This window comes from Drosophila serrata, unplaced genomic scaffold (genome assembly GCF_035046125.1).
Source record: "Drosophila serrata isolate PLE 108 unplaced genomic scaffold, ASM3504612v1 contig_373, whole genome shotgun sequence".
Lineage (NCBI taxonomy): Eukaryota > Metazoa > Arthropoda > Insecta > Diptera > Drosophilidae > Drosophila > Drosophila serrata.
Window position 1 is genome coordinate 162,565 of NW_028257271.1, and position 14,742 is coordinate 177,306.

The 14,742-nt window shown below is 38.4% G+C and overlaps 2 protein-coding genes across 2 annotated transcripts in view; one reads left to right on the forward strand and one right to left on the reverse strand.

Moving 5' to 3' along the window:
* Positions 1 to 14,742, forward strand: part of LOC110185378 (uncharacterized) — a 348,293-nt gene that overhangs the window by 159,198 nt on the left and 174,353 nt on the right. The gene's annotated exons all lie outside the window — the stretch shown is intronic.
* On the reverse strand, positions 4,677 to 5,325 carry LOC147642672 (uncharacterized). The gene is made up of 2 exons (XM_086839436.1): positions 4,744 to 5,325; positions 4,677 to 4,688 (listed from the first exon to the last, which is right to left on the reverse strand). The coding sequence occupies exons 1-2, from the start codon at positions 5,323 to 5,325 to the stop codon at positions 4,677 to 4,679; spliced, it is 594 nt and encodes a 197-aa protein (XP_086695562.1).

The following is a 14,742-nucleotide window of genomic DNA, read 5'->3' on the forward strand; positions in this document are numbered from 1 at the left end:
GTACTTTACGGGTACACACTGTACACACTTTGTTGCAGTGTTTACATAATTTAAAGTCCCGGTCATAAACCTAAGTGGCCGAAATATGAAACGATCATCGTACATTGGCCCTCACACAGGCTTTGATAGTGTCAGCATAAATGCAACACGAGCGGACCTCATGTATGAGCATATACCTCCGCGCTCAGCCTAAGCGAGCTAGCTATGTATTTAAGAATATTTAACAGACTATCCGCTGCCGCTGTTGGCAGCGCAACTACGAGACTTAGATTTCTTTAGCTGTTAAGACATCTTGATAAGGGCAGATATCCAACCAAGCTCGTGGCGGCAACAACGGCTGCTCTGGAATCAAAAACCAAATAAAATAAAGAACAAACCCCAAAACTCTAAACTGATGAATCTTATTCATTGTGGATTTGGATCGGGAACGAATATTAATTCAACAATATTTTTGATCAGGATCAACAGCCGAGTCGATCTAGCCAAGTCCGTCTGTCAGTCTGTCCGTCTGTCCTTCTTTCCCTTTCTACGCAAACATGTCTCTCAGTTTTGAAGCTATCTAAATGAAACTTTGTAGTTAGACTTCTATATACTCTCACTCGTATATATTTTGGAACGAGACGGATCAGAAGACTATATCATATAGCTGCCATAGGAATGATCGAAAATTTTTACAAAAAAAAAAATTATAACATTTTCAGTTTTTAACAAAATGTGATCAAATTTGAAATATAGCCATTTTAATATTGTAGCCGCCTTTTAGTAAACACTTCTTATTCTTCTCGTCTCTTACTAATATTTTCTTTATTATTTAATCTGGAACTTTTTATACTTGGTTTTATCTTTTTTTCACTCTTGTCTCTTTTTTACACTTATTGTCTTATTCACATCTACTCTCGTTCCGATCTTCTCACCAAGTGATCTGCCGCTCTCAGCAACCACTCAATCAACCCCCATTCTCAGCCAGTCGCTCTCTCATGCTCTCTTTTGAGAGAGCGTCACATCTCAATTAGAGTGGCCAGAGCATACTTAACCTAACTGGCCTGCTACAACTCGGCCGTCCTGACTTTGAGATAGCCCTCTATCTCTGCTTAGAATTATAACTTAACTATTATTTACAATTTGATTTTCATTTACAATTCAATTCTTAGTTTACTATTTTAATTACAGTTTTAACCAATGTCTTATATTATTTGCACTCCAAACACCTTGATATGGATTGCGAGACAACTGAAACCCATCAATATCTTTAAGCAAATATCTGTCATTTTTTAAAACTTTTTCAATTACATAAGGACCTTTATTTTTTGGAATGAGTTTTCTCGAAGCTCCTACAGTGCTATCAAAATTCTTTACCATAACATAATCTCCTTCTTTATATTCTGTAGCAGTTTTCTTTTTTGCATTATAATATTTTTCATTCTTTATTTGAGATTTTCTTTGTTCCTCTTCTGCTTCTTTTCTAACATCTTCTAAAGTTTTTCTAATATTTCCTACCTCATTTTCGTCTTCTAATCTTTCTTTTAGATTATCCAAAACTTCTCCTTTCTGTCTTATCCCAAATAATGTTTCACTAGGACACTGCTTAGTACTATTATGAATCGTATTATTCATTGCATACTCTACTTTTTCCATAACTCTATCCCAATGTAATCCATTTTCCGGTTCTGTCAATTTTGCTATCATAGGTCCTAGACTTCTATTGATTCGTTCAACTTGGCCATTAGCCTGCGGCGAGCCCGTCGCTATTTTTATGTGTTTTACGTTACTTTTTTCCATAAACTCTGCAAAATCAGACGATGTAAAACAACTGCCTCGATCTGATACTATGCATCTAGGTATACTATAAGCTCGAAAATAATCTGTTAATGCATTTATCACCTCTTTTGTATTTGTCGTTTTTGTTGTGTACAACCTAACAAACTTTGTAAATGCATCTACGACCACAAATATATGCTTTTTTGATCTGCTACTATCTACCGGCCCATAATGATCTATATGAATGATCTCAAAAGGTTTGTTGCCTTTTGGTATGCTATGTAAATGTCCATCTCCTCTACCTACCTTCGGAGCATACGCTATACACTTTAAGCAATTTTGAATGTGTTCCACGACTTTATCTTTCATGCGTGGAAACCAATAGCTCTTCCCAATAACTTCTAACATTTTATCTCTCCCAATATGACCCATTTCATCATGATACTTGTATAGCACATGTTCCTCCATTCGATTCGGTACGTAAAACAATAATCTGTTGTCGTTGCTTTTCCTATAGATCACACCATTTCTCATTTCATATAACTTATGCTCGCTACTTTCTAACATTTTCCTAATTTCCTGAACCTTGACATCTTTTGATTGACAAATTTCTAAATTTGTTTCGAATGTATTTGCCTCCACTATCATAATATTGTTGCATCTACTCAATGCATCTACATGTTGCATTTGTCTGCCTGCTCTGTGCTTTAATTCATAATCGAATTCCTGCAGCTCTAGAGCCCACCTTGCTATTCTTGGGTTCAACTCAATCTTATTGAGGGTTAAAGTTAGAGAGTTACAGTCTGTTACAATTTTAAATCGTTTGCCTAGCAAATATATTCTAAATCTTCTTAAAGCGTATATTATAGCTAAAGTCTCCAATTCAAAACTGTGATACTTCGCTTCCGTTGCAGTTGATCTTTTCGAAAAATAGAAAATAGGATGTAACTTGTTGTCATCTTTTTTCTGAAGAAGCACAGCCCCAAATCCTAAAGCACTTGCATCACAATGAAGTTCAACATCATCTCTGTAATCATATAAAGCTAACACTGGCGCTTCCATTAACTTTGCCTTTAAAAGCGAAAAACAATTCAACTCTTCTTCTTCAAACCTAAAAAGCCTATCCTTTCTCAATAAATCATATAATGGTTTCGCTAATATAGAAAAATTCTTAATGAATCGTCGAAAATACGAACAAAGACCCAAAAAGCTTTGAACTGCTTGCACCTTGCCTGGGATCGGAAAATTTTGTATAGCTTCTAGCCCCTTGCTATCAGCCTTAATCCCATCTTTTGAAATTAGAAAACCTAAATATTTGACCTTGTCTTGTAAAAATTTGCATTTATCCATTCTCAATTCTAACTTGTTTTCTACTAACCTTCTAAATACTTCTTTTACAACATCTAAATGTTCTTCTAAACTTTTGCTTGCAACTAAAATATCGTCCATGTATATGATTACCTTCTTTTCTCTTATCATGTCCGAAAATATGTCATTGACGAACCTCTGGAATACCTGTGGGGCTGTTTTAAGACCCATGGGCATCCGTAGAAACTCAAACTGTCCCAACGGGGTGGTAAACGACGTATATTTCACTGACTCTTCGTTGACAAATACATGAAAGTAACCATTCCTAAGATCCAATTTTGTAAATACTGATTTTCCCACTAAGCTTTCCAAAAGGTCATCAATTAATGATATCGGATAATTGTCCTTAGCCATTATTTTGTTCAATTTTCTAAAATCTATACAAAGTCTAAGTTCACCCGACTTCTTCTTCACTAATACGATAGGAGAAGCATACTCCGATTTACTAGGTTGAATAATCCCATCTCTAATGTATTCGTCTAACATTTTTGACAATGCTTCCTTCTCACTATATGACAGTCTTCTTGGTGAGCAGCTAAATGGTTTTGAGTTTTCTAACACTATTTTCATTTCACATTTTATTTTCGGAACTTCCGGTCGCTTGACTTGAACATAATGCGTCTCTAACATCTTGATAAACGTTTCACAATCCTTATAGTTTATTTGCTCACCAATATTATAAAGTTTTTCTTCCTCACAGTTTTCTAAAATGTTTATATCCATCATTTCCCTATCAAAATTTTCGTCCAACACACCTCGATGTTCCTCACCTAACCCTTTTGTACCTAAAGTTTGTTCCCGTATAACATCTGTACCTAAATTATTATCTTCTAAACATTCACCTAAGCTTTTACCTAAACCATTTTATCCTAATTTTGTACCTAAAATGTTCTCATCTAAACTTTTACCTAAATTATTTTCTCCTAAATTTGTACCTAAAATGTCCTTATCTAAACTTGTACCTAAAAGATTTTCTCCTAAACTTGTACCTAAAATGTTCTCACCTAAACTTGTACCTAAATCATCTTCTCCTAAATTTGTACCTAAAATGTTCTCACCTAACCTTGTACCTAAAATATTCTCACTTAAAATTGTACCTAAATCTTTTTGATCCAAATCTGTACTGAAACTACCTTTATCTAAATTTTTGTCTACTAAAATTTCACTTTCTATATTTTCGCAATCTAATACTCTATCCAATTCATAAGGGTCCTTAGTATTGTCATTCACTAAGCTAATGTTTGTATCACGACCGACGTGGGTTTTACATTCCTCGATTGTAATCATTTCTAAGGTTTCTAAATTAATTTCTAATTTACAAGCTTTCATAAAATCTCTCCCCAGCATAATATTACAGAGCATAGATGAGCTAGCCACAACAATTAATTTAAACCAAATCTTTATTTCATTTTTTAATACAAAGCATAATATTTTACCATAGCTTTTCAATAAGCTTTTGTTTAATCCGAAATAACTTTCTCTTAGAGGTTCTAACTTAATGTTTGTTGGTATACAAGAACGTTTTATGAGCGAAACTGGGCTTCCCGAATCTATTTGGCACTCTGTAATAATAGGCTGGTTCGTATTTTCCACACAAAAAATTTTAAATACTCTTACATAATTGTTTTCCACCTCCTTCTTATTCTGGGGACATACAGCAATACGGTGATCCTCTGCGCCACAGCCATAACACGATCCAGGCTCTCGCTTTGGCTTGGTGCACTTCCACTTCCAGTGCCCCTTGCCGTTGCAGTTGAAGCATCGAGTTTCGTTGTTCGTCGAAACCGCCTTTGCCGCCGACGCCTTCGCCTTAAATAACGCCCTCGCTGGCAGCTTGATGTCCGCAAACGCTCGCAACATTTTCCTTGGTGCATCAAAACATTGCATTTTAGCCTGCATTCGAAGACTTGGTAATGGAATGCCCTCTACAAGCCCATCCATCAGCTCATCCTCTTCCATCGCCACATCCCGAGCTAATCTGCACTTTCCCTCGAAGTACATCGCAAATTGTTCGTCCGGCGACCAGACGCGTGCCTCAAACTTGCGCCTTAATGCCGCTTTTGACTCAATGCCCCCAAAAGCTGGCTTTAATTCTGCGATGAGCTCGTCCATTGGCTTCGCCAACCGTCCGGTCTCAGCATGCAGACATTGTAGGGAATCTCCCTTGAGCTTGCTGATCAACAGAATTCGCCGCTGCATATCTGTTAATCTATGAAGGGCCGAAATACTGTCCCACTGGTCAATCCACGATCGCACACACACTTTGCTGCCGAAGTCCATTAGCATTTCTCTGGCCATGTTAAAGCCCGGCGTTGCGAAACTGTCTGTTGCTATTTCGCCATCTCGCTGTACGTCGCCTCTGCCGTCTCCTCTGCCGTCGCCTCTGCCGTCTCCTCTGCCGTCGCCTCGTTGCGAGTTCTGGAAACTTCTGGTAGGTAGCTGTTCAAAGTTCTCAGAACTGTTGTTGTTGGCGTCGTTGTTTCGTCACCCGTCGCTGTCGCCAACTCCAACGCCTAGCTGTCCTTCCTTCGCGGAACCATGCCGAATTCGAGCATTTTTGTCTCTTCCATTCCCGCCGTCTTCGTTGCTCTGGCTGCCGCCAACATTGGCGCCGATCTGGCGATTCAAATTCGCCAGAATTTTTCTCGTCTTGGCAGTTTCCTCGCGCAATTTTCCAAGAGTTTCTTTGGCGATCTCCAGCTCACCGTCGATTTCCACGTCCGTGTCACCTAACTTTTCCAATTTTGTGTAAAGTTTTTGTTATTCGGACTACTATATCCTATATCTCCTATAGGAACGATCGATAAATTAATACAATTAAAAATTATAAAAACTTAAGATGTTGTCATTTTGTAATATACTACAGTTTTGTGTAAAACGATCAAGAAATTAATACAATTAAAAATTAAAACTTTTTCAGTTTTTAACAGCTTTTTATCAAACTTAAGCTATAGCCGTTTCATATTATTCTACAATTTTGTGTAAAGCTATATGAAAATCGAACTACTATATCATATATCTCCCATAGGAACGATCGAGAAATAAGTACAATTAATAATTATAACTTTTTCAGTATTCAACAGAATTTGATCAACTTCGGGGTATAGCCATTTCATATTACTTTACAATTTTATGTACAATTTTATGAAAATCTGACTACTTTATCATCTCCCATAGGAACGATCGAGAAATGAATTCAATTAAAATTATAACAATTTCAGTTTGCAACAGATTTTTATCAAATTTTAGATATAGCCATTTTATATTAGTCTTAAATTTTGTGTCTACTTTAATGATTTAATGATAATGACGATTATTTCATATAGGTGCCATACAAACGATCGTTAGATGTAGAGGAAAAAAGCAAATCTGTGAATGTAAAACTGTAAAATAATTTATATAGGTGAATGAAATGAAAGCAGGTATTACTTCATTGTTTTTAAACATAAAAATATTTCATTTATATTGTTTGGATTCCTAGTCCTTGAAGCTCTTTATGCAAAGGTATATAAACTTCGGCGTGCCGAAGTTTGCCTCCTTTTTTGTTGTTTAACCTCATGATGTAAATACCTGATGTAATACCTGCTTTCATTTTATTCACCCATACATATTATATTTGCAGTTTTAGATTCTTAGATTTGCTCTTTTTCCCTACATCAAACGATCGTTTGTATGGCACCTATATGTTATAGTCCTCCGATTTTTATGAAATTTGACACAAAATTTAAGACTAATATAAAATGGCTATACCTCAAATTTAATGAAAATCTGTTGAAAACTGAAAAAGTTATAACTTTTAATTGTATTAATTTCTCGATCGTTTCTATGGGAGCTATATGATATAGTAGTCTGATTTTCATAACATTTACACAAAATTGTAGAGTATAATAAAATGGCTATATTTCAAATTTGATAAAATTCTGTTAAAAACTGAAAATGTTATAATTTTTGTTTGTAAAAATTTTCCGGTCATTCCTATGACAGCTATATGATATAGTCGTCCGATCTGGCCCGTTCCGACATATATACGAGTGAGAGTAAATAGAAGGCTAACTACAAAGTTTCATTCAGATAGCTTCAAAACTGAGAGACTAATTTGCGTTGAAACGGACAGACGGACAGAAGGACAGACGGACAGACGGACATGGCTAGATCGACTCGTTTGTTGACCCTGATCAAGAATATATATACATTATATGGTCGGAGGTGCCTCCTTCACTGCGTTGCAAACTTCTGACTGAAATTATAATACCCTGCAAGGGTATAAAAAGCAAATGGTACATAGAGATAGATTAAAACTCTTTGTTTCATAATCAATTGTTATAAATATATCACGTATGGCTTTACATAATATAAGAGCACATAGGATAACCATATCTAAAATAATTATAAACAAGAAAAAAAAAAATTTAATAATATTGTTATAAATAGTATAATTTTTTCTCAAAGTTTGTAATATTAATACTAGAAAATAACTCCATAATATTACGTTATTTTTCAAAGTACCAAGAGTACTAAAAGAGAACGCACTGTAACACTTTGTTGCAGTGTTTATACAATTCATGGTCTCTCTTTATACGAACCGCTTGCTGTGCCTTGGCCCGCTCGCTGAAAGTGCAAGTGTCAGCATAATAGCATCACGAGCGGACCTCATGTTTGTGCATATACCTCCGCGCTCCAGACCAAGTGAGCAAAGCTATATGCTTAAGAATATACAGGCCGTCTCTCCGCTGCCGCTATTGGCAGCGCCGCAACAAGACTTAGACCTCTTTAGCTCCTAAGTATAATGGGCACAACAAGAACATCCTTCGAGCTCGGAGCGGCAACAACGGCTGCTCCGAAAACAAATCAATAAATAATAATAATCCACAAAACTCTGTGAACCTATGTATCTTCTTCATTGGATTGGAGCGGGAACACTACGCTCTCGCACTGTTAATTATCAATAAAGCATACACACTTCTAATCAAATGATGCGTCGCTGGAGCTAATTTAAACTCCAAGAATCTTTAGCGGCTGGACCGCCCCTTTCACATTTTTGTCCCTCGAGCCGGATGCGGATATCTTTCCGACCTTTCACCTTTGACTCCAAGTCAAAGTTTTCCTGACACAACGGCAGTTGAGAATATCATATTTCTGTTCGTCTTCGATCGTCAAAAAATTCCATCCGTAACCGTTTTGTGTGCGCCGCACGTCTCCTTACCGGTTCTTATGGCTACCCATTGCCCAACGGTCGAGGCCTAATGGGCAGCCATATACACACAAACGGGTTCTAAACTTGTGCACATATTTCCATGCACAAAAATTTCGAAGTGAAGAGCTAAATTGTGTTGCGGGAAATAGGGTATAATTAATATCGTCCAGCCGGTGTGCGCTTTGTTTCCGGAATTCACCCTGTTCGCCTCCCAGTTCGCGGCTGCAATTCAATACAGTCCATTTCTCGACACTCCTCTGTACCAATACATGCCCATACGTAATTGTTCACAGATACATAATTGTTAAAATTTACATGCTTGCCCATATATTTTCCAATATATTTTTCTGCCTCCGATTCCAGGAACTAACCTCCGATAACATAACTAAAAGATTTTAAGTGAGCAAAATAACCACCAATAAACCATATTCGAAAACGGGAATGTTTTTTAATTGTTTTCGACATAGCCGACGGAGCGGTCGTATTGTTGTTGTTGCCGTTTAGTTCTTCGGGTCCCTCACAAAGGCACCGCTTGTCGTCGGCATAACCCAGCGGGCTTTTTCTCCGCGACCAAGAACGCACGGCTTTGCCGACGGCATAACACACTGAGTTTATTTCCTGAACAAAAGCCAAGCGCTTATTTCCACCATTTCGGTTCCGTAATACATAAATTTGAAATAATAAATAACTTCTTTCTAATAATTTCCTAAATTAGTAATTAATTTAATTTTTCTTCTTTATTTATTTAATTTAATTTAATTTAATAATAATAATAATTTAATTTAATTTTTCAACTACGGCCAATCACTTCCAAATCTCTCCACCGCGCCTAGTGTACCCGTATTCCCATTTCCCGCATCTCCACCGCCGTTCCAGCTGATTTCAAAGCCCTCTACGTAATTTCTTCAGCAATTACCGAGAATTCCGTGAATACTTTTTCGAGTCTCACTTGTTCCACCGAAAAAATATGGCTCAAACCGCAGTTGACATTGTTTTAAGGAAGTTTATCGTCATACCTGACCGGGTAAATCACTTTGAGGTACACATTCACACTTCTGCCACTTCCGAATCTGCAAAATTTTCTCCCTACATATGCCAATTCCATCGCGATCAGATTGGGGCCTTTAGGGAAAGGGACCTTCTTTCCGTGTCCGCTGATAGTACGGCCACCGCGAAAGTGGCTGAATCTAAGTACAATGATTACTACTCCGTGTAGTCAAGATGTGTATCTCAACTTCAAAAAGGGCGCCTCCGAGTCCACACAGACTTCTGACAATTTTCACATAGCCACTTCAGCGGCTTGTCATCTACAACCAGTGGACACCGAAGTTTTCGCTAATTACTATGATATATGTTCACAACTTGAGTCTCACCCCGGTGGGGAAATTGTTCCAAAGCCCCGCTCACCAATGAAATGTTCGTCTCAGCTTGGCGAAGCCTCACCGACCGCTTCGAGAATTGCCGGTTGTTGCTCAACAGTCAGTTAAAAATTGTTTTCAACAGCCAGGCTAACCCCTTGAGAGTCCGGAGTCGCTCTGAAAGAACTATCCAAAGTTGCTGACCGCCTGAGAGACGTCTTCTTTTTTTTTGGGACTCTCTCCTCGTGTATATGAATTTCTCCAAGCTTTCAAAACTCACGCTTTCCGTGTGGGAGCAATCTATCCATAATAAGGCAGACATTCGAATTTGGAACTAGCAAGACGCGTTTCTGACCGAGCGCCATCGTACGATAAAGGCCATCGACCACGTCACGCCTAACGGCTCAGGGCATTTTCAGCCAAGATCGGCGACTGCGAACCCTTTAGAGCGCTGCCTCCTTTCCTCCGAAGTCAGGGTATCTCCAGCATCCAGAAGGTTTACCTGTGTTCCAGGAAATACCACCCCGTGCGTATATGTCCCCGTTTCCTCGAAATGACTGTATTCGAGCGATCAGATATCGTCCGAAGAAAGTGCCCTGGTGCTCAGTCTTGCCTTACATGCCGCAGACGGCATCACACCTTGCTGCATCGCAAGGACTTTTTCTCCAGTGTTTAGATTCCTCCTGAACCTACGAGCCCGATTTTGTCATTCTAAATTCTAACTATGTTATTGTTCCAACTGTTTGGCACACGAACATTCCCAAGGCAAGTGGTGACCGATGCAAGACGTCCAATCAATCAGCACCACCACACGCTACTGCATATGCCTGAAAGTCTAGTTCCCTCACCCCGAACACAGCATAGGGTCCCTCTGTATTCCTAATTCACGCTATTTACTGACCACTCTTCTAACTGATATAACTGATCTAACTAAATGTTCACGTCAGGACCCCCCCCCCAAGCAAGCTAATGGACGGCTAGTTCGCGCTCCTCTTCTAGGGTTCGTGCACTTTTAAGCTTAGATTATCGGTCGGCAGCGCGGCCCTTATGTTTAATCTTATCAGTAATATGTATGCAGCCCAATAAAGCTGACAAGCTTCTTCTTTTTTTTAACCTCTGCGGGTTATATTTTTTCCGACTGTGTCGTGGGAGCTATTTTCAACTCCAAGGATCTTTAGCATGAAAAAAGCGAATGAGAACTTTACTTAAACGATGGGTCCTACCAACCGAACGGCTTCGCACGAAAGTCAACAAGAATTTGGCTAAGAAGTCCGACTGGCCAACTCATAATCAAATTTCCGGGTCAGCATTTGATATCCGGCCAGTAGCGATCATTCGCTGACCTTGTGTTCTGGTCGACCTCCGAGCTATTGCCCTCGAAGGCGGCAGTTCCTATACTGTGCGTGTTGGCCACCGGATTTGGTCTGCAACTCGACAGTTTCTGTCTGTGGGAACTGAATGTGTTACCTTATAGGTTGATGGCTCCAAGATGGGAAGAGGCTTAGGAGCGGGCATATACTGCACAGACCCTGACATAAGGTTGTCGTATGAGCTATCAAGCCAATGCAGCCATTAATGTCGCCAATAGGAACGCGGCTGAGCTTGCCCAGGGAAGAGAGCGTTCACGTGAGGAGGCTGTTCCTAGACAGCCAAGCGGCGATTTGATCCATGCAGTTGTCAGCGGCCGGTTCTAAAAATGTTCTGGCAAGCAGGGAAGCTCTAGATGTCCTAAGCACGACAACGTCAGTGCGGATCTATTGGGTTCCCACCCCAAGGGCATGGTAACGAGACCGCAAACGTGCTTGCACAGAAAAACGACATACTAACGACCAACAGAACGGAAAACTTTCCCGTCCCCTTAAGAACGCTCGAAACTGAGCTATAGAGACGGGCTGATATACTAGCAAGAAGCAGGTGGACAACCTGCAAAATATTTAGATCATGTGCAAAGAGCGCAATGACAAACTGAGCCACTACGTGTTGCTTCTACCACGGAGTGGCTCTAAAACGCTAGTGGGAATTCTCACGGGCACTGCCAGGCACCGGCACATGCAGTCAAGCAATGCATAACCGACAATGGCAACTCTAGGAAGTCCTTCATTTGCAGGTGCCCCTGTACTGGCATCACTAGAAGATGCCTCCAAAAGGACACCAGGATAACTACTTGCTCTCGCTAAAACACCTTGATCTTGAAGGACTTCAAAACCGCGTAAAATCTCCAGGACCAAACAAGAACATCCGGACAAGTAAGGGCTATATTGGCCTCTGCGTGGCCCCCACGAGAGCCTTCCAGTTTAACCTAATCTAAACAATAGTTATTGGTAAATGTATATATTATCGGTAAATGTAGCTAAGGTATGCATTACTTTGATGTTTTGAATTTATATTATATTAATTATTAATGATTGAATTGCAATCTTCAAGGGCATACAAACTTCGGCGTGTCAAAGCTAGCTTTCTTTCTTGTGTATCTTTTATATGGCATATAATTGATAAGTAAAAGCACATTTACCAGTCAGTAAATCGATTTACAGAAAGTAATCTTATCATTGCACTATGGTCCAGAAGTCAATCCTTTTGGCATAAATTCTAAAAATAGAGCTAGAGACCTAAAAAGTTGCACATTCTTTTTTTTTTTAGAAAGACAATAATATAAAAAAAAAAATTTTGAGTCTGTGCGACCACGCCCTCTATTGCCTTCCATACAAACCGATTCGTAGTATTATCATTAGAAATTGAGTATGACGCTGAATTCAGACAATATACTTACATTTATTACAGGAACAATTTAAATCTCTATATATAAGTATGTATATGTTATGTATGGGTTCTGTCTTAAACATTATATTCTTCTTCTTCTAGTATTATTAAGCTGGCTTCGTTCAAGTCCTCATCCGAATCACAATCAGATTGCAATTCCTTTTCAAATGGGATGTTGTTCTCGGTTGACGTATATGATCAGAAGTTTCTTTAACAAATTGAATTTTCAGCGGCCTGCAAAATCGAATAGAGTGAGGTGTTCTGTTAACCCAGATATTTCGTTGAAATGAGTCAATCATTTTTATGGGTATAACAGAAGTTACAAACAAAGGCTGATCTGAGATTTGAACGTCAGGTGTTTTTACTTCAAACTTCTGCTTGTATGCACATTGTATATTCAAAACCCTAGTGTTTATATATTGCTGTTTTGTTAAAGAATTTTCCAGGATGTAGGCTAGGCTTCATTTGGTGTGAGTGGAGTCGGTTTTTGGATTTGAAGTTACTTTTTTAATTCTGTTGGGTATTGAGCAGATGTTGTAATAATTTCTTTAAGGGCCAAGGCCACGTTTGTGTTACTTCTTAGCAGAAACGGCTGCACCATGCATAAGAAGAGTTGTGTTGTGCTCTTTTTCATTCGCCAGCTCAGATGCCAACTTTCTTTTCAATCGTGGTCCTGCGTTTCCATAAGACAAAGATCGGCGTCCCATTTTTTGTTGTGTCTTACAGTTTTCATTTATTGTAACTGATATTGTAGATTCCAATTCAGTATGCATTGTCATAAAACGTTTGACCATACTTTTGCATTTTGATAGTCTTTTTTTTATAAATTATTCAAAATTACTTGCTTTTTATTGATTTCTAATTTTTTTCATCTCCTATGTGGTAATGGCTAATTTTTTCATAAATGCAACCTAACACAGATGATATTTTGCGATTATTGTTGAGCCAAATATCGAAGAGATCTCTATCGCGAAATTCGAACGTCGCTAAATATTGTATAAACTGACATAATTAGTTTTTGTCAGCAGCCGTCAGATCGTTAGTTTTATTCCACGAAACACAAGGGACGCATGTTAATTTTCTATAAAAATTACACATAAATTGAACATTAAACAGAATTATTTTCACGCAAAAAAGTAAAAAGAGCAATTTGCCGCCATGAAAATTTCGGATTTATGCAAAAAAAATAAATAAACTTCTGGACCATAGTGCATTGCTGAGTAGGAAAAATGTTGCGAAATTTGTTCCAATTATTTATATGACATATATAAAAAACAGAGGTCCGATTAAGCCCGTTTCGAGACTAAAACTTCCTGCAATATAAAGAAGACTATTTTCAAAGTCAGACTGACAGAAATACACTGACATCTTTATCGCGTAGATTGATCTATGCAGAAGCAAGCCAAAAAGGAATCCGAAAGTCAACGGTTCATAGAAAAATGCTATAAGTAAAAGAATAGATGCATCTACAGTGTAATATTTACACATAATTTGTTTTCGTCTTAAGTTTAATGCTATTAAAATTTAATCTATACTATTATATAAAGAGGTAATGTAAGTTTGTTTGTTTGTTTGTATGAATTGAATAGGCTCCGAAAGTACTTGGCAGATTTGAAAAATTCTTTCACTGTTGGAAAGCTACATCATTCCTGAGTGTCATAGGCTATATTTCATTTTAAAAAAAAATAGGCATCCTTACTAAAATTAAGATAACGTAATCCAAGGTGTTAAAAAAAAAAACAAAAAACTACCTTACATCTACCGCCCTCTACAGGCAGCCAAAGCATTTCCTGTCAAACATTCAAAACATATTGAAATAAGGAATTGGAGATAAAAATTTTATTTTTTTGTTCAGGTTCAGTAAGAAACGAAGTCCTGCCACCCAAGAAGTAGAGTTTGGGTCGTCGTAAGCGTAATACAGAAGCAAAAAGACGTAAGATTACGAATATAACTGACGAAGAACGGGCCTCCATCCGAGAGACTGAGCGGCTGAGCTCATTTTGAAATGCCAAAAAGATCAAGATATCAACTTTCTAGAAATAGTACCCAGGCCAGGGCATCAAAAATACGTCGAAATGAAGAATCTTCATCAGAAACTGAAAATCGTCTTTCAATTCATAGACAATATGTGGCACAATCGCGTGCTAGAGAGTCGAGTACCGAGCGTTCGCAAAGGCTCGCTGAACAAAATATGAGAACCGCTCAAATACGAGCGAGAGAATCCAGTTTGCAGCGTTCTCAACGGCTCGCTGAACAAAATGTGAGGACTTCTCGAGTCCGCGAGCGAGAGTCAAGTCTTGAGCG

Coding starts and splice junctions, on each gene's coding strand:
- LOC147642672 (XM_086839436.1), bottom strand. CDS start 5,325: ATGCAGCGGCGAATTCTGTTGATCAGCAAGCTCAAGGGAGATTCCCTA.